The 19,778-nt window shown below is 39.4% G+C and overlaps 1 protein-coding gene across 4 annotated transcripts in view; it reads left to right on the forward strand.

Annotated features, from left to right (window-relative positions):
* Positions 1-19,778, forward strand: part of LOC115224231 (protein KIAA0100) — a 437,418-nt gene that overhangs the window by 391,978 nt on the left and 25,662 nt on the right. For all 4 annotated transcript variants that reach the window (XR_005003864.1, XR_005003866.1, XR_005003865.1 and 1 more), the window contains 7 exons: positions 1,663-1,836; positions 3,611-3,721; positions 5,504-5,596; positions 8,954-9,019; positions 11,459-11,556; positions 13,498-13,584; positions 16,440-16,532. Coding sequence is in view for 1 of the 4 variants with exons in the window: in XM_036513442.1 (XP_036369335.1) it covers positions 1,663-1,836; positions 3,611-3,721; positions 5,504-5,596; positions 8,954-9,019; positions 11,459-11,556; positions 13,498-13,584; positions 16,440-16,532 (722 nt within the window). In the remaining 3 variants the exon portion in view is untranslated. The remainder of the gene's footprint in view (positions 1-1,662; positions 1,837-3,610; positions 3,722-5,503; positions 5,597-8,953; positions 9,020-11,458; positions 11,557-13,497; positions 13,585-16,439; positions 16,533-19,778) is intronic.

Here is a 19,778-nt window from a genome sequence, read left to right on the forward strand (position 1 = left end):
ACCTCCTGTCGTGAAGTTGGTTCATCTGGGACACCTGACAGGAAGAGATCCAGTTTTATTTTAAAGACATCTGCATCCACCCCATGCAGGTCTCTCAGGTTCTTTGGGAGGATATTGAAGAGCTGTGGGCCTCTGAAGCCGAGGCTATCACAGTATCTTGTCCTACATCTTGATGGCAAATTTGGAGTCCTTGGCACTTTGCAGTGGCGCCCAGTTCTAGCATTTGTGTAACTCTCGAAGCTGTAGATTGACTTTGAGAGAGCCAAACACTTGTTTGGTGATGGATGTCTCTGTGTAAATGTTTGAAACCATTAATATAGCAACAGACAGAAAAAGCAAGATGAGCAGAAACAGGTTTTAAGTAAGAGATCCTCTTCAATGAACATACACATATAAATACAAACACATGCATATGTGTGTGTGTGTGTGTGTATATATATATATATATAGGCACAAGAGTGACTGTGTGGTAAGTAGCTTGCTTACCAACCACATGGTTCCGGGTTCAGTCCCACTGTGTGGCATCTTGGGCAAGTGTCTTCTGCTAATAGCCTCGGGCTGACCAATGCCTTGTGAGTGGATTTGGTAGACGGAAACTGAAAGAAGCCTGTCGTATATATGTATATATATATATATATATATATGTATGTGTGTGTATATGTTTGTGTGTCTGTGTTTGTCCCCCCACCATCGCTTGACAACTGATGCTGGTGTGTTTACGTCCCCGTCACTTAGCGGTTCAGCAAAAAGAGACCAATAGAATAAGTACTGGGCTTACAAAGAATAAGTCCCGGGATCGATTTGCTCGACTAAAGGTGGTGCTCCAGCATGGCCGCAGTCAAATGACTGAAACTAGTAAAAGAGTAAGAGTATATACAGATACATTCTATTGAACAGCCATTGATTTGCCTGAATTCATCCTCTCTTTCACAGGTTTTGTTTTTCATCCTATTGAGCCCAGAAATTGTCTTCCTCTCCAAGTAAGCTTGATAGGGATGGCTGTTTTGTCACAAATGACCTGACCATGTCACAGATGGCACTGGCTTATATTTTACCAGTAGCACTTATAAATGAACATATATATATATATATATATATATATATATATATATATATATATAGGTGCAGGTATAGCTGTGTGGTTAGAAGCTTGCTTCTCAGCCACATGGTTCTGGGTTCAATCCCACTGTGTGACACCTTGGTCAAGTGATTTCTGCTATAATTCCTGGCTGACCAAAGCCTTTGATAGACAGAAACTGAAAGAAGCCTGTTGTGTGTGTGTCTTTGTCTCCTACTGCTTGATGAACTATGTTGGTTTGTTTATATCCACATAGCTTAGCAGTTCAGCAAAAGATTACAATTGAATAAGTACCAGGCTTTAAAAAAAAAAAGTACTGGAGTCGATTTGTTTAACTAGAAATCTTCAAAGCAGTGCCCCAGCATGACCACAGTCCATTGATTGAAACAAATAAAAGATGTGTGTATGTGTGTAGATGAATTGGATGACTGGATAGACAACAGCCCCTTTAAAGTCTACCTAGTAGCCCCATTGATGTTCTGATTTGTCCCCCATCATCTAAAAACCCTTTCCTCCTGGGTGCAGAGTTAATGGAAACCTTTGCTTTGTGATTCGACTGTAAATTCTTCCTCCTGTCTTTGCAGTATTATGCCACAGTAGATCTTGGAGAAGTAATTAACGATGAAGACATTGCATGGCTCAGTAAAGAAAACATTGAAGACCGGTCAGAGTTTGACCTGGAAGGTCTACCAGAAATGGTCAGCAGTGGCCAGAGTGTTGGTGGTGTTGTCAACAGCACAGTTGGGGATAATGGACTGGTAAGTAACTGCTCTATTCTTTGTCAGCTTGTCCCTTTAGCACTTAAAAACTGACCATATCCAGCCAATGTATTCAACCTGTTTCATGTTCAAACTGGCCGGATCAGGCCTCTCACACCTACCCTACAATGTCATTCTAAAAATAAACAATCACGTCATCAAAATTTTCATGATGATTCATGATCAATTCAAAATAATGTGAATGTGTAAGCATTACATTTGACAGAGTAGTCTGGATGTTAAAGGGTTAAAAAAGGATTATATTCAGTTGGTTAAATAGTTATTTTGTCTCCTAATTTGCTATGATGTCGTTAGGAGCTGTCAGCACACACAAATAAACGATTATAATGTTATAGTGTGACAATAGTTATCAGCAGAGCTAAGCAATTATAGTGGCGTATAGCAAAACAGGTGACTGTCATGTTACAGTATTATGGTGTGTGTGCGTGTAATATATATATACATAAATATACATACATACATACATACATATATATATATATATATATCGTGTATATAGTCTATTGACTAATTTTTTTGTACTAGGCCACTGGTAATAATAATTTCTATAATTCTTATTACCCTAATATTATTTATTGTATATATATATACATATAAACTCACCTATGTAATTATAGTATTACCGTGCATATGTATGTGTGTATGTATCACCACAGCTAAATAGTGTGTATTGTGGTGGTGTATATAAACCCTGTAAAGTAATTATTGTCTCACAGCATTTGTATTGCCACAGCTAAATAAGTATAGTCTTATGGGGGTATATATGAACACAGCCAGGTAATCATAGTATATTGTGTGTGTGCACAGGTGTGGCTGTTTATAGATGCAGGTACGCTTAAGATTCAGCCCCACTGCATGGCACCTATGACAAGTGTCTTCCACTATACCTACTGGTAGGTCAAAGCCTTGCCAGTGGATTTTGGTACACAGAAACTGTAAGAAGCCTGTCGTGTGTGTATTTATTTTTAACATGTCCTGTGTATCCTAGAATGTGAAAGACATTCACTGTGATATTCTATGTCGGAGAGAAATGTCTCTCTCCCTCTCTCTCCGAATCTTGCATGTATAAAATGCATTGTGCCATGTAATAAACAAAGCCATGCTACAAAACCAACGTACATGGAAATTTTGCAGCTGATTCCTCATCAGTCAATGCCCAAGACATCTTAGCAGTTTCATGCTTTTAACATTGATTCCACTCCATTTTGGCAACAACAGAGCAGGAAGCTTCTGGGAACAGCTAATCTTTATATATAAAAGAAAGATTGTGTGTCTGTCTACTCCGATTTAGATTCCTAACTACTCCCACATTTTGCGATGCAGTTTAACCAAAACCGGGTATCTTATAGTTGGGATTCATATCGAGCCCTTCTGGGTATTAGCGCGTGTCTACGATGAGTCTACGATTTTAAAAATAATTTACCATCATTTTTTTCCATTTTAATGTATAGTTTTTTTAATAAAGGGAAGTAACTCTTTAAAAATGTCTACGATGAGTCAACGATTTAAAAAAAAAATTTACCATAATTTTTTTCCATTTTTAATGCATTTTTTGCTATTTTTTGGCTATAACTCTCTAAAAATGCTTTATAGTTATTTCCCTTACAAACCCGAGCAACGCCGGGCGATACTGCTTGTGAATGTATATGACAAGGACAAAAACAAACAAGACAAACTAAAAGAGAATAGACCTGAATAAGTACACTGTTACTACTAGTGTGATTTGTTGCAATATTTTCTGTTTTTCTCTTAGAATAATGGTGGTCAAGGTGTCCAGCTTCAAAGGATCGTCTCTCGATGTCGATGTCAGTTTTTTTATGCTGGCTATGGGGAAGTGGAATCTGAACAATTTCCAGAAGTTCTGGTAAGAAACCTCACCATTACAAAACAATTTTCACCATCACCACCACCACACTTCACTACCTCTGTGACATCTCTATAATTTGTATGTCTTATTTCATACTTGTTATATGTCTTTTTGTTGCCTGTTTTTCATTCAGAAGTAATTCTCTACAAACCAGCCACCATTTGTAATGTCTCTTCACACCTCATCTACCATATTTGTAACAAATCACAAGAGACCATCATCCTTATTATTAGGGTAGTGGATTGACAGAAGCACTGGCGGATCAGACAAAATGTCTTGCATCTTATGTTCCAGCTCTTTATGTTCAGAATTTTCAAATTCTGATGTGGTCAGCTTTGATTTTCATCCTTATGGAGGGAATCAATACAACAAAATGTTAGTCACATAATGGGGTCAGTTAAATCATGTAACTTTTCTTAAAGTATTATTATTATTATTATTATTATTATTATTATTATTATCATCATTATAGGTGCAGGAGTGGCTGTGTAGTAAGTAGCTTGCTTACCAACCACATGGTTCTAGTTCCATTGTGTAGCGCCTTGGGCAAGTGTCTTCTACTATAGCCTCAGGCTGACCAAAGCCTTGTGAGTGGATTTGGTAGATGGAAACTGAAAGAAGCCCATATTATATATCACGTGATCACGTGACCGACCAGACCATCAGATGTTGTTACACATCGCTGGTCACAATGCGTTCGCATTGTTTTAGCCTTCGAATGACGCCACCCCGCTGGCTAAGCGAGCAGGCCAACAGAAGAAAGAGTAGGAGAAAGTGTGGTGAAAGAGTACAACAGGGATCACCACCCCCTGTCGGAGCCTCGTGGAGCTTTTTTTTTAGGTGTTATCGCTCAATAAACACTCACAACGCCCGGTCTGGGAATCGAAACCGCGATCCTACGACCGCGAGTCCACTGCCCTAACCACTGGGCCATTGCGCCTCCACGTATTATATATATATAGAACAATTATTATTATTATTATTATTATTGAGTGAGAGAGCAGTGCATGCCATCAAAGTGACACTGGGGTAAAATATACGAAGCCCAGTATACCCATCATGACTACCCGTCTGATAAGGGTACACTAGGCACATGCATCACAGCCATATGTGCGTGACATGGTGATCTCATATTAAGATAAACAGCGCATGACCTTGCAGGTGGGGCTCAGTTAGAATTTACTTCTGGTCGAGTAGCCTATCCCGCTCAAAAGGTCTATTATTATTATTTTTAAGGCAATGGACTGGCAGAATCATTAGCACATCAGGTGAAATGCTTAGCCTTTCACCTGCAGCTATGTTCTGAGTTCAGATTCCGCCAAGGTTGACTTTGCCTTTCATCCTTTCGGGGTCAATAAAATAAGTACCAGCAGAACACTAGGGTCAATATAATTGACTTACCCTCACCCCACACTAAATTGCTGGCCGCATTCCAAAATTTCAAATGTTGTTAAATCTGTTGATGTGTGGTCTCTTGTCTGCTCACCTTGTGGAAATAAAGTTATTACAGCTGTAGATTTATTGTTGAGAGGTGAGTCATCTATGATCCAACTGTGACCACCCACAGTGAATCAGTTTTCTTTGACTGCTCAGTGTTCATATATATAATATATAATGAAATTATTGTATAGTGCTCAGGTGCACCACAACTTGTCAGAAAGTGCGTATAAAGTGTATGCAGTAATGTACAAATGTCTGGAAAGCGAACAATGTATGAGTTCGCCTCCCACTAATCCATGCCTCGTTTAATAACTGTTGTTTTTGTTGTTGTTGTTGCAGCCGATGGAAGACCCATCCGACATGATTCAGACTGAAGAAGGAGTGGACACGACAACCGTGCTGCATCACGACCTCAACGTCTGCACAAACTCTGTAAGGACCAATACCACTGTCACCAGTGTTGGGGTGGGGGTGGGGAGGGTATAGTAGTTCAGGCGGGAGGGAGGGATGTGTGGTGGGGGGATGAAAGTTGAAGTAATGCTGGAGGGGGCTGTAGCAACGTGGTGGGTAAAATGGGAGTTAATCGTTGCTGGGCAGGGTTTGCTTTTGCGTGCGAATGAATTGGGGAATTGGGGGATTAATTGGCGGTTGGTTAGGGGTGATTTACTCGTGGAGTGATGGAGTTAAGTGGGGTGGGGGGAATGTTGGGGGTTAAGTGGAGGTTAGTGTGCATTAGGGTAAGAGTGGTGTATGTGGTGGGGAGATTGCGGGGGGGGGGGGTTCATGAGTTGGGGGATTAATTGGCGGTTGGTTAGGGGTGATTTACTCGTGGAGGGATGGAGTTAAGTGGGGTGGGGGCAATGTTGGGGGTTAAGTGGAGGTTAGTGTGCATTAGGGTAAGAGTGGTGTATGTGGTGGGGAGATTGCGGGGGGGGGGGGGTCATGAGTTGGGGGATTAATTGGCGGTTGGTTAGGGGTGATTTACTCGTGGAGGGATGGAGTTAAGTGGGGTGGGGGCAATGTTGGGGGTTAAGTGGAGTTAGTGTGCATTGGGGTAAGAGTGGTGTATGTGGTGGGGAGATTGCGGGGGGGGGGGGTAATGAGTTGGGGGATTAATTGGCGGTTGGTTAGGGGTGATTTACTCGTGGAGGGATGGAGTTAAGTGAGGTGGAGGGAATGTTGGGGGTTAAGTGGAGGTTAGTGTGCATTGGGGTAAGAGTGGTGTATGTGGTGGGGAGATTGCGGGGGGGGGGGGTCATGAGTTAACTGGGGGCAGGTAATAGTAATGGGATATTGAGACAGCTTATATAATTACTGTGTATACACAAACACTTATTCACAACTATACACACAAACTATACAGCTATACACCATCTGCACATACACAACTGTACATACACATAGGCATTCACAAACAAACTGCATAAACGCAAACACCCACATACAATTACACCACACACACACACACACACATACATCTACATGCAGTTACACAACCATACTCATACTGCTATATTTAACTACACACATAGATACAGCTATATATTCACATATTGTTTAGTTTGTGAACATGGGATTGCATTAGTGTGTGTGTGTGTGGATGGTTGTATGAATAAACTTGCTTTCATAGGTGCAGCAGTGGCTGTGTGGTAAGTAGCTTGCTAACCAACCACATGATTCCAGGTTCAGTCCCAGCACCTTGGGCAAGTGTCTGCTGCTATAGCCCCGGGCCGACCAATGCCTTGTGAGTGGATTTGGTAGACGGAAACTGAAAGAAGCCTGTCGTATATGTGTATATATATATATATATATATATATATATGTATGTGTGTGTATATGTTTGTGTGTCTGTGTTTGTCCCCCTACCATTGCTTGACAACCGATGCTGGTGTGTTTACGTCCCCATTACTTAGCGGTTCAGCAAAAGATACCGATAGAATAAGTACTAGGCTTACAAAGAATAAATCCCTGGGTCGATTTGCTCGACTAAAGGCAGTGCTCCAGCATGGCTGCAGTCAAATGACTGAAACAAGTAAAAGAGTAAAGAGTATATAAAAGGTGTGTGTGTCACTTAAGTACAGAAGTGTGTGTGTTTCATTCCGGTTACTGTATGTGTATGGCATATGCAATTGTGTGCAAATGTTCATTCCAGGAAACTCAAATGGAGAATCCCTGCAATGTCTTACAAATAATCATTGAACCCCTAATTATATCTGGAGGAGATGAATCACTTTGCATTGTTATTTCTTGAAGAATGCCAATATTCCTAGGCTTTTTAACAAAGCCATTGCCTCACAACCCCGTGCACCTATGATAACAGGTCCATATGAAAAGCTACAACCTAGATACAAGAGCTGTGAGTTCCTCGTTAATTCACACACAGGTGTTCTTTCGTTCTCCTCAATTTCAGGTGAGATATTCACATCCGCTAATCAGTGGACGTGTCCAACAGTGCATGGTTTTTGTTCCTATGGAACAATATCATGCCTATTTTTGTCTTTTACTCAAAGTTGCTGATTTTATCAGACTGCTCCATCAGTATTCCTTATCTTTTAAAGGTGTAGATATGTTCTGGTTCTAGTGTGTCTTTGATATGGCCATCAAAACCATCCTTCTTGCAGGATAACATTGTAAATAGCTTTAGGAACAATGCCATGTTTCATGAGAAGTGGTTATTGTGTGAAATGTTTGGTCAACTGGTGCGAAATAGTCGACACTTTCTCTCATAATGTCTAGAGACATCTTTATTGCTTTTATTAATGAAGAATTTAGTACTTATTTTCTGTTCTTGGAAAGGGAAGGTGTTATCTTCCAGGTGAGATATGATGTATCTAACACAGACCCAGGAGAGACTGCTATTCCTGTCAATGTTGTTGGTGTGTGTGTGTGTGTGTGTGTGTAATCTTAATACCAATAAAACTGAACTTGGTTACTTGTCTGTGTGTCAGAAGTATCAGAGGAAGGCTGCAAGAGTGTTGGTGTGAGATGGATAACATTCCAAAGCAAGGATAAAGAACGATGTTGCATTAGATGGAGAAACTCTGAAATTTGATAAATAGTATTGATGGTGAGGTAAAGAGGCAGTAGTTGTAAGGGGCCATTCGACCAACTACCCTAATGTTTGTATGTGTGTGTATATGAACACACACACACACATGCTATTATATAGAGGATACATGTTATAACATGCGTATACACAAACACATGCACAGACATAAATGTGCTTCTATATACACACACTCATACACACAAGTATATATATATATATATATATATATACACTCTTCCTTTCTTTGACATTCACACACACATACACACACACATTGTAAATATCGGTATGGAATTGGTATGCACATTGATACACCACACAAAACGTTTTGCAGTTCTGGCTGTTCATGTTCTGAAGCACCAGTGGTCAATGTGTGTGGTTGATTTGATCTGTGCCTGTTGTTTATCCGGAAGTTTTGTAAAAATTAAATTATTACTTTACAATGTTAACATTAATTCCCTCAGTCTTCAGATTGGGCAATGCCAGATGTCTCACTAATATATACACACACACATATATATATATATATATATATATATATATATATATATATATATATATATAGTGTGTGTGTATATATTAGTGAGACATCTGGCATTGCCCAATCTGAAGACTGAGGGAATTAAAGTTAACATTGTAAAGTAATAATATATATATAATATATATATATATATGTATGTATGTATGTATGTATGTATGTATGTATGTATGTATGTATATCTGTAATGTTTCTGTTACAGTTGCAGTATGCCACAATCTTAGATATTATCAACAATCTTCTGCTCCATGTTGAACGAAACAGGAAGGTAATAGAAATCCTTGTTTTTTTTTTTTTCTTTTTTCATTACTTGCTCTCCTCTCTCCATCCTGTTTATCATTTTTAGATTTAAAACACTCCATCTGTTTTGTGAGTCTTATATTTGTCTACATTGTACATATGTTGTTATGTGTCTCACATTGCATGTATTAATCTGTGCATATTACAAGGTCCTCACTATTTCATGTCCATTGTCCACATTGGTACAGGTTGGACGCATCACTCATTGTGTTTCTAGATGGGTCACAGGACCACATCTGCTTTTTATGTGTAACTAGCAGTATCGCCCAGCGTTGCTCGGGTTTGTTTCGAACCTTTAGAATTGGAATTTTTGAAAAGTAAAAGTTTTGCATTATGTAGCTTGTTATTCTCTTAAAGTGAACATTTTTCTGGTTGAAATACACCAAAAAATGGCGACACAGCAGTCAAAAAATTGTAAAAAATAGGGATTTTCATAGAAAAAAGCACCTTTTTGACGTAAATAATTTTTAGTGTTAACATGGTCCGATTTGAATTTTCTTCTTCTACTCTCAATTTTGGTCAACTTGCGCTGCAGGGTCTCGGAGGAGATAGTGTTAGTTGAAGGCTACCAAATCTGCCATACACAGACAACTTCAGCTTTATATATATATAGATTTTTGATTTGATTTCTATAGTTGGATACTCTTCCCAACACCAACCACTTCACAGAGTCTGTTGGATGCAATTTCTCATAGCATTAGAGAAGTTGCTAAGTCTTTGACAAGACCAAACAGGACCTCTTGACCTCATACCTGACTGAGTGCACTGGGTGCATTTCACTGTGGCACCTGAGAGGAGAGGTGTAAGAGGACTTTTGAAGAGCAAGAGGTGGATGGTTAGTGTCAATACCAAAATGGCCAGAGGGTGTGTATGGGTATTTGCTTATATAATGTGCCTGTGTGTGTATAATGTGTAGTGACGCTACTGTGTAAGTTTCAGTGCACATGCACAGAATTGGATTCCTTCTGGTTGGCCACCGGAAGTTTCCTCATGCGCAGGAACTGCAACCTGAAGGCGTGACCACTAAATTGGTCCTTTTCTGGCAGAGCAGCGCTAGTGATCAGACGTGGCTCGACTTCTCTCAGGGAACACCCTACGCACAGAGAAGCTCTCACTTCGAAGCGGGAACGAACACCGTATCTTCTTGGCTCACACGAGTGAACATTTGTGTAAACAGTCCTGTGGACTCGGATGTCGGTTTCCTCACAAGAAATACATATGTATATTGTTTTACCTGTGAACAGCAGAATAAAACTACCATTTGTTGTTATTGAAGACAGCCTGACTTTGGTTCCGTTTCTTCAACTTGTATGTGACAAGATCAGACAAGACACCCCTCCAGTGTTCCTGAACTCTCATTCTGTTACAAATGTGTATGTTGGGTGTATATGTGTGGGTATGTGTTATTTGTTTCAATGTAGATGTACAGTGCGGATATGTACTTCCTATGTTTGTGTTGTGTGTATGTATGAGGTGTGTATGAGTATGTGTGTATGTGTAGTGTTGTGTATGTTTACCTGAGTATGCACTTTTATGTCTTCTTGTTACTGTTGCCCCCCTCCCCCTTCCTGCCACACAGAAAAAAGTACCTGTAAAATAATGACGTTGGTACCCCACCCCACCTTCTTTCGTTGTAAATAATGATGAATTGGCAGAACCCTTAAAGCATTGGAGAAAACACCTTGCATTATTTGTTTCAGTTCTTATATTTTGGGTTCAATTCTTGCTAAGGTCAAGTTTGCTTTTCATCCTTCTGGGGATCAGTAAAATTAAACACCAGTCAAGTATTGGGGCTGTTAGTATTGACTAAAACATAATTTTATTATTTTTTTTGTATCCTTAAGACAGAAATCTGGCAGAATTGTAAGCATTCCAGGCAAAACGCTTAGCTGCACTTTGCCAGTCTTCACGTTCTGAGTTCAAATTTCACTGAAGGTGACTTTCATCCTTTTGTGGTGGGGTTGGTAAAATAAAGAACTACTCAAGCATCGGGGTCAATGTTATCAACTATTCTCTCTCTGCAAAATTTCAGACCTTGTGCCCATAGTAGAAAAGATTATTATTAATATTATTATTATTATTAATAATAAAATGGCTAGCTAGTAGAATTGTCAGCATATTTGAAAAAATGCTCAGTGGCATTTCTTCTTATTCACATTCTGAGTTCAAATCCTGCCGAGGTCAACTTTGCCTTTCGCCCTTTCATTGTAATTGACTTTCCCCATCCCCCTAAAATTGCTGACCTTGTGCCAAAATTTGAAGATTGTTATTATTATTATTATTATTATTATATTATTATTATTATTATTATTGTTATTATTATTATTATTATTATTATCACCAATAATAGTAAGTACTATTACAATATGGTCCCCTTGAACTAATACCCTGTCTTTGTCGGTGACAGCAAGCCGGTGAGAAATTACAAAGTATGAGGTTCCAACTTCAACTTTCCACTGTCGAAGATCAGCGGTCACCAATTCTTCTGCTCCAAGAGAATGTCAGGTAGGTTATTATAGTTGTTGCTGTTGTTGTTTATAGTAATACATCATCTTCGTCATCGTCGGCATTGTCATCATCATCATCAATAATTTACTGGAACTTCTATTTTTCTGGTCATATTTCATGCCAAATATGCTGTCAGCGTGTTTCAGTTATATTTGAAATCAATCAATTTGTTTCCCTCGTTAAGACAGTGTTTCGAACATAATTTAGGAAAAGGTTCTTGCATAAAATTATGATGGAAGGTTTTTAATCTGAACAAGAATCTTTTAAAATGGGTAGTTCTCTATGTTGATGCCACGGGTGGTCTCAGACAAGTAACCATTTTTGGTTCCATTCTAGAGATGTCAATAATTCTTTCATTTATGCATATTTTTTTCTGGCAAAGGCCACCACCTCCAAATACTTTTAAAAAATCTCATATATATTTTCTCCTCCTTTGTACGGCTACACCTCGAATACTGCTGCCCACTGTGGTCTCCCCATACAAGACAAAACATCTAGAGAATTGAATCACCCCAGAGGGCACTCACTAAACGAATTGAAGGCATGACTGCTCTCGATTATTGGGACTGCCTTAAAGCCTTGAAACTCTACTCTCTCCAGCGCTTCCGCGAGCGGTACATCATTTGTACGATGTGGAGAATATATACTGCCAACTTTGCCCAAATGACGTGAACATTAGTTTCAAGGTTCATCCAAGGCTGAGACCACAGACCATACGTCTCCTGCCCATTTCAGGATCACAGCATATAGGTACACTGCAACATAATTTCTTTTCCTCAACAGGCTCTGTCCTGTTTAACATTGTCCCGAAAGAAATCAAAGGGGAAAAGAATCCCATCACTTTTGAAAGGAATCTGGGAAAATTTCTTCTAGGAATACCAGATAAGCCACCTGTATCTGGCTACAACTCACTCAGCAAGAACTCCCTACTCGAATGGACCATGTTACCACAAAACTTGACTTAAAAAAGGATTTAGATAATCCTATCAGTTAGACAAGGCCTGGACCAGTCTTTGGTCAAAACATATCTAAGTTTTATATATAGAGAGAAAGAGAGAGAAGTATCTCTCTGTAACTTGGGGGTACAAGTTCTGACCCATCTCATCTTCACCATCTTTTCTGTCTCTCTCTCTCCCCCACCCTCTCCCCTACTCTCTCGCCACTCTCTCCCCCACTCTCTCCCTCCTCTCTCTCTGAAGCAGCCATGTTTCTTCTCCACTGTAAGACACCTTTTTCTGTCCCTCATTACTAATCCCCTTCTCTCAGTTGATTTGGTGACCTCACTGGTACTAGTGCCGCCTAAGAAGCACTCAATACACTCTGTCAAATGGTTGGCATAGAAACCAAGTCAAAGCAGACAGTAGAGGAACTTGATGCAGTCTTCTGAACTTACCAATTCCAGTTGAACTGTCCAACTTATGCCAGCATGGAAAAGGGTATTAAATGATGATAGATACGTGTACACCTGTATGTGTATGAGCATGGTGGATGGCAGAATAAGTACTTTTTTTTTCTATCTCAATTTATGTTCTGAGTTTAAATCCTACCCATATCAGCTTTGTATTTCCTCCTTCCAAGGTCAATGAAATAAGTGACAGTTTGCATGTAATGGTGCATGATATAATCAACATTAGTGCCCCAGCAAGGCCACTATCCAAAAGCTGAAACCAGTAAAAGAGTTAAAAGATATTCCCATGAATGAAATATTTGGTTGGTTTGTGTTTGAGGAAAAGAAGTCTGGTGTGATGAAGGACGTTTGCATCAATGTTATATTAATAAAGAGGAATTAAGAATTAAAGTATTTGATGATAGTGATGATGATGATGGTGGTGGTGGTGGTAAGAGGATATTTTTATTGTTTATCATGTCAGAGTAGTTTTATTATGTTTTGTGGGGTTTTTTTTTCATTATCTTTCTTTGACCTTTGATATATTTCAGAAAACAAGTTCAAAAGCTGCGCAAACTGGAGAAGGACCTTTATATGATCCACAAGGCTCTTGAAGATGAGTGTGCTGATGCAGAAAGGTCTGTGGTAGATGGAGATTGTACACACACACACACACACACATGTATACACATTCATTCATGCATGTATAAATGTGTGTGTGTATATATAAAATTTAATTAGAGGATGTGTAAACCTCATCCTAGGAAATGCTGGCTCAACACCTAGTGTTTTAGGATATTGGGGAATTAATTTCCTTAAAATAATAGGTATATGTAAAAAAAAACATATAGTTTATATTCATTTAAAGGAAGAAAAGAAAATGGAGATTAAGAAGCTAATAATTGTTTATTAACAGCAAATTGGTCATATTCACTTACAGCCGTTTCGATTAATGCTCTATAAACATTAAATTTACATTATGTGACATGAGCATAATTTCATCAGAGGTACATTTGGATGCTATGTGTGTGCTTATGAATTCATTTTAGGAGACTAAAATAAATTCGTTTTTAGTCTGTTGCTAAAATGAATTTTAACAGACATACATAAAGAGGTTTTTTTCAGGTCTAGAAACGAGACCATCCAAACACACACGCACACACACACACACACGCATACACAGTGTTTAAGTAGAACAGTGAAACTATGCAACACATTTATGGAAATTCAACATTTTGGTTATAGACTGTGGTTATTATATAAAGTTGCAATGATGGGGGTTTGTTTGTTTATTGGAAATAGAACAGGGATTTATTGGAAGAATTCAAAGTATTAGGAGGAGATCCATACAAATATACATTTATACACCCTGCAGAGGACAGACATATTGGCATACAAATCCTATTGCCTGGGGTTAATAATAAAAAAAAAAACTGGGCTTACAAAGAATAAGTCCCGGGGTCAAGTTGCTCGATTAAAGGTGGTGCTCCAGCATGGCCGCAGTCAAAATGACTGAAACAAGTAAAAAGAAAAAGAGAGTTTTGGACAATTTCATTTGAAAACCAATCCCCAACCACAGGGCAGACAAATAGATAAAGATTGGAAATTATAGTTGTGATCTCTGTGCCGGTGGCATGTAAAAAGCACCATATGAACGTGGCCGATGCCAGCACCACCTTCACTGGCTTCCATGCTGGTGGCATGTATAAAGCACCAACCGGTTGTTGCCAGCCCCCTCTGGCCCCTGTACCAGTGACACGTAAAAAGCACACACTACACTCTCGGAGTGGTTGGCGTTAGGAATGGCATCCAGCTGTAGAAACACTGCCAGATCAGACTTGAGCCTGGTGCAGCCTCCTGGTTTCCCAGACCCCAGTCAAACTGTCCAATCCATGCCAGCATGGAAAACGGACGTTAAACGATGATGATGTATTAAGTTGATCCCTTATATTTTTCCTCTGTGTTATGAGACAAAATATGAAGCGTTTAAAGAAGAATATTTTGTAAGATCATGGCAGCAAAGTTTCATTCAATATTTTCTCTGTAAACAATGTTTGCAGTTAATCCTATATAAATAGATGTGAGGTGGGGGTGGATGTAGGTAAGAGTTGTTTCCCTTCCTTTCTCTCCACTAATTATCAACCAAGACTGGCAATGAACTGAATGGAAGAGCCCTGAAGGGAATCTCTTTGTCAGTGGGTCTCAATCATTTGATCCAGCTGGGATTGAACAGGTCCCAGCTTACATCTCAATGACTACAAGCTGTGGCTCTGCCCTTTCTGTGTAATCTTATCACACAAAATCATAGTGATTACAATTAGGGAGTAATTATTCAGCCATACTGAAATACAAATGAACTGACACGTGGATATATGTATATATATATAATATATATATATAACGGGAAAGTTTACGAAAATAAACGAAAGACGAAGGCAGGTGGAGTACAAACAAACAAATGTATTAGTATAGCGCTCAGGAATAGAAATAGAAAAAGTCGTTTACATTTCGAGCCTACGCTCTTCGACAGAAAGATACACAGAAAAAAACAAGGAGAGAAAAAAATGCGTGTAGGAGCTAACAATCTATTATGGCGTATATATATATATATATATATATATATATATATATATATATATATATACAGCTCTTCAATATCCTTCCTAAATGCCTGAGAGACCTGCATGGTGTGGATGTGGGTTTCTTTAAAACTAAACTGGATCTCTTCTTGACAGGGGTTCCAGATGAACCTACCTCTCGGCAGGAAACAGAGATGCGGGCAGCGGTGTCGAACTCCCTAGTTGATCAAGTGCCACGTATCAGAGGTGGTTTCACATACTAGTGTAGCTCATTCAACGGTGCTGCCCCAGCATGGCCGCAGCTTTTGAGCTGAAACATTTTTAGGGATTTAAGGATATATATGGGAGGGTTCTCACGAACTAACCCTGAAATCGGTCCGATATGGTAATAATGGAATTTTTTAGAAATTTCTGTCGGCTTTTTTTCGAGTAGCGTGCATATTGTGATAAATTATATGGTAATGGACAATATGTCCAATTTTCGGCATATTTGGCATTAGAAATTTTTTCATTTGCCCTTATTTATAAGTTGTTTATAATTTTAACCTTTAAAGGTATTTTTTTGATAAAAAAATTTATCGTACATTAAATATATATATATATATATATATATATATATATATATATATATATATATATATACACACACACACCAGGGTAAGCACATAAATGTGAAACAAGGTGGAAAAAATTCCGGAGGCAGAGTAATATGCTTTCTTAATAAAACTGCAAAGACATCACAAAAACAGTTTTTGTGATGTTTTTGCAGCTTTATTAATAAAGTATATGTCTGAAATATTGCTGATTTCTTATTTTCTGCTATACATTGCCATAGCAACAGATGCATTGTCAGCTCCCAGGGGTGGGGTAACACTACTTCCTATCTTAATATCTTTGTTTTGTATATTTTACAGCTTACACCAACAGAGCAAAATAGTGGAGATGCACCTGTTTGAGTGTAAAGAACAAATCAATGGCTACAATGAGGAACTAACCATACGTATCAGGCAAGTTGCTCTTCATGTTTTCTTGTATTGGTCATAGTGAAGGTGGTGTTGGTCATGGTGGAAGGCGGCGAGCTGGCAGAAATGTTAGCACACCGGGCGAAATGCGTAGCTGTATTTCAACTGCCGTTATGTTCTGAGTTCAAATTCCGCCGAGGTCGACTTTGCCTTTCATCCTTTCGAGGTTGATAAATTAAGTACCAGTTACGCACTGGGGTCGATGTAATCGACTTAATCCCTTTGTCTGTCCTTGTTTGTCCCCTCTGTGTTTAGCCCCTTGTGGGTCGTAAAGAAATAGGTGTTGGTCATGGTGGTGCTGATAATTGTGGACGAGTGGCTGTAATGTTTGTAGTGATGATAAAAACAGTGGAGTCATGTTTGTCTTGGGTGATGATGGTGGGGTAGCTCTTGTTGTCATGGGGTTGATGTTGGTGATGACAGTGAGGGTAGAAGTGGTGGTGATTGTGGTGGTAATGGTGGTGACGACAGTAAGGTGAAATGCTGGTATTTGCAGTGGTAGTTTTTGTCTGATTCATGGGCCACAACCACGGTGCACATGTCTGTGTTAGTCTCTGTCTCTTAGAGCATGCCCTGAATTGGGTAGTGCTTTTCTGCATTTGTGCTGGTGACACGTAAAAGGCACTATCCAAACGTGATCAATGCCAGTGCCACCTGACTGGCTGGCATGTAAAAGCACCCACTACACTCCCGGAGTGGTTGGTGTTAGGAAGGGCATCCAGCTGTAGAAACTCTGCCAGATCAAGACTGGAGCCTGGTGCAGCCATCTGGTTCGCCAGCCCACAGTCAAACTGTCCAACCCATGCTAGCTTGGAAAGCGGACATTAAACGACGATGATGATGATATATATATATATATATACACACAGTGTCAAACTCTAATTGTGGAGGGAACCTGTGGAAGGGGTAGAGCCAGGAAGATGTGGGATGTAGTGGTGAGAAAGGATCTTTGGATACTGGGCCTCACTGAGGAAATGCCAAGGGGCCGGGAGACATAGCGATTTGCTGTATTTGATAAGATGTGTCAAGCTGAGTAAAATGACCATCTTCCATACATACAGAGGCTTGTTCTTTCAGGTGCCAGTGCCACATAAAAGACACCTCTGTGCTGGTGCTGCATTTGTGCTAGTGGCACATAAAGGGCACTCAGCAAAACTCTGCTAAGTGGTTGGCATTAGGAAGGGTATCCACTCGTAGAAACCATGCCACAACTGGGATCTGGCTAGCTCCATCTCAAACTGTCCAATCTATGCCAGCATAGAAAATGGACATATATAATAGAGGACAGTTAATTGTATACACACACACACACACCTTCTTTCAGTTTATTTAGTAGCAGTTCTAGTTCTTCAGTTGTTCTGTGAAGAATTATGAGCTTCAGTTCAATGAGGGACGTCATAGATTCCCCATCATGCATTTTGTTGACATTTTCTGCCCCTTTTTACTTTCTCTGGCAATTTCCCCAATCCTGCCCACTTTTTACATCCTCTTAATCAGCACACGGGGTGGTGCTGGCTCTTGCCACATGACCTGCACAATTGATTTGTTTATCATGATCAAATGTTCATGCCACACATTAGCTCACCTGTCCCACCATCAAATCGATATTGTTTGAACAGGTGTCACTGTGTACCATGCATCAGGTGTTGAAGTGATTGCAACATACATATATATCATCATCATCATCATATATAAATATGTATGTATATATATATACACACACACACACACATATATTTGTGAAAGAGGACATAACAAGCACCTCAAGTCACATACATCATTTTATATTATTCTTAAATAATATAAAATGTTGTGTGTGGCTTGAGATGCTTGTTATGCTTCGGCACTTGTTCTCCTCTTTCACAAATACATACCTTTTTAAATTGGAAACCTAAAATGAACCCAAAGCTCCCATCTCAGTTATGAGCTTGGAACCCTGATAATCCGTTACAGCACTTACCCAGCATACCTATTTGTTTTGATCACCAATGAACTAAACTCCCATACTCTGTTTGCATATATATATATATATACAGGAGTGGCTGTGTGGTAAGTAGCTTGCTAACCAACCACATGGTTCCAGGTTCAGTCCCACTGCATGGCATCTTGGGCAAGTGTCTTCTGCTATAGCCCCAGGCCGACCAATGCCTTGTGAGTGGATTTGGTAGACGGAAACTGAAAGAAGCCTGTCATATATATGTATATATATATATATATATATATGTGTGTGTATGTGTGTGTGTTTGTGTATGTGTGTTTGTACCCCTAGCATTGCTTGACAACCGATGCTGGTGTGTTTACGTCCCCGTCACTTAGCGGTTCAGCAAAAGAGACCGATAGAATAAGTACTGGGCTTACAAAGAATAAGTCCCGGGGTCGATTTGCTCTACTAAAGGCGGTGCTCCAGCATGGCTGCAGTCAAATGACTGAAACAAGTAAAAGAGTATATATATATACATAAATGTTATATAATATTATACACACACAGTGAGGTGTTCTCTATTATATACATTGTATACACACAGTCAAGTGTCTTTATAGTGTGTGATGTGAAACCTGACAAACTGGAACAAATTGATCTTGAGTGATTGACTGCAATAAACAACACTGGACGTCTCTGTTAAACAGAGCAAAATTCAGGCAAAGTGAGCACACTGCAAAAACCATTGTTCTGTCATGTGAGAGAATTTATTTAAATTTGCTGTTTGTTTGTTGTGTGTGGGTGTATGTATGTATATATTTGTATACACACACATACATCACTTCGAGTCAGACTGACCCTATTTCTCCTCTCCCGTTCACACGACCACAAACCTCCCAAATGTGGCTTGTTTTATCGCAATGTACCCAGAAATGATCATCACCACCACCACCACTGCTACAACCACCATTACCGTTAATATAACCCTCCACACTCCCACCACTGCAACTACCGACACTACACCCACGCCTACAACCACCATCACCACCACTACAACCTTCACACCACCACCACTACTAACAACAACTCTTCTAGTTCTACTGCAATCTAAATATTGTTGTTCCAAACATCACCACTTCACCACCATTGTGCAACTTTCTACTTGAAGTTACTTCTATATAGTTGCTTGAGCTGCTAGAAATAACAGCAAATCTACCTCAAATCGCACTCAGCTTTCTTAAAATGGATGCTTACTTTGAACTATATAGTTAAAAATATTTGAAATGGTTGGATGGTCATGACTGGAACGT

Source organism: Octopus sinensis, linkage group LG25 (assembly GCF_006345805.1).
Source record: "Octopus sinensis linkage group LG25, ASM634580v1, whole genome shotgun sequence".
NCBI classification, from domain to species: Eukaryota; Metazoa; Mollusca; class Cephalopoda; order Octopoda; family Octopodidae; genus Octopus; species Octopus sinensis.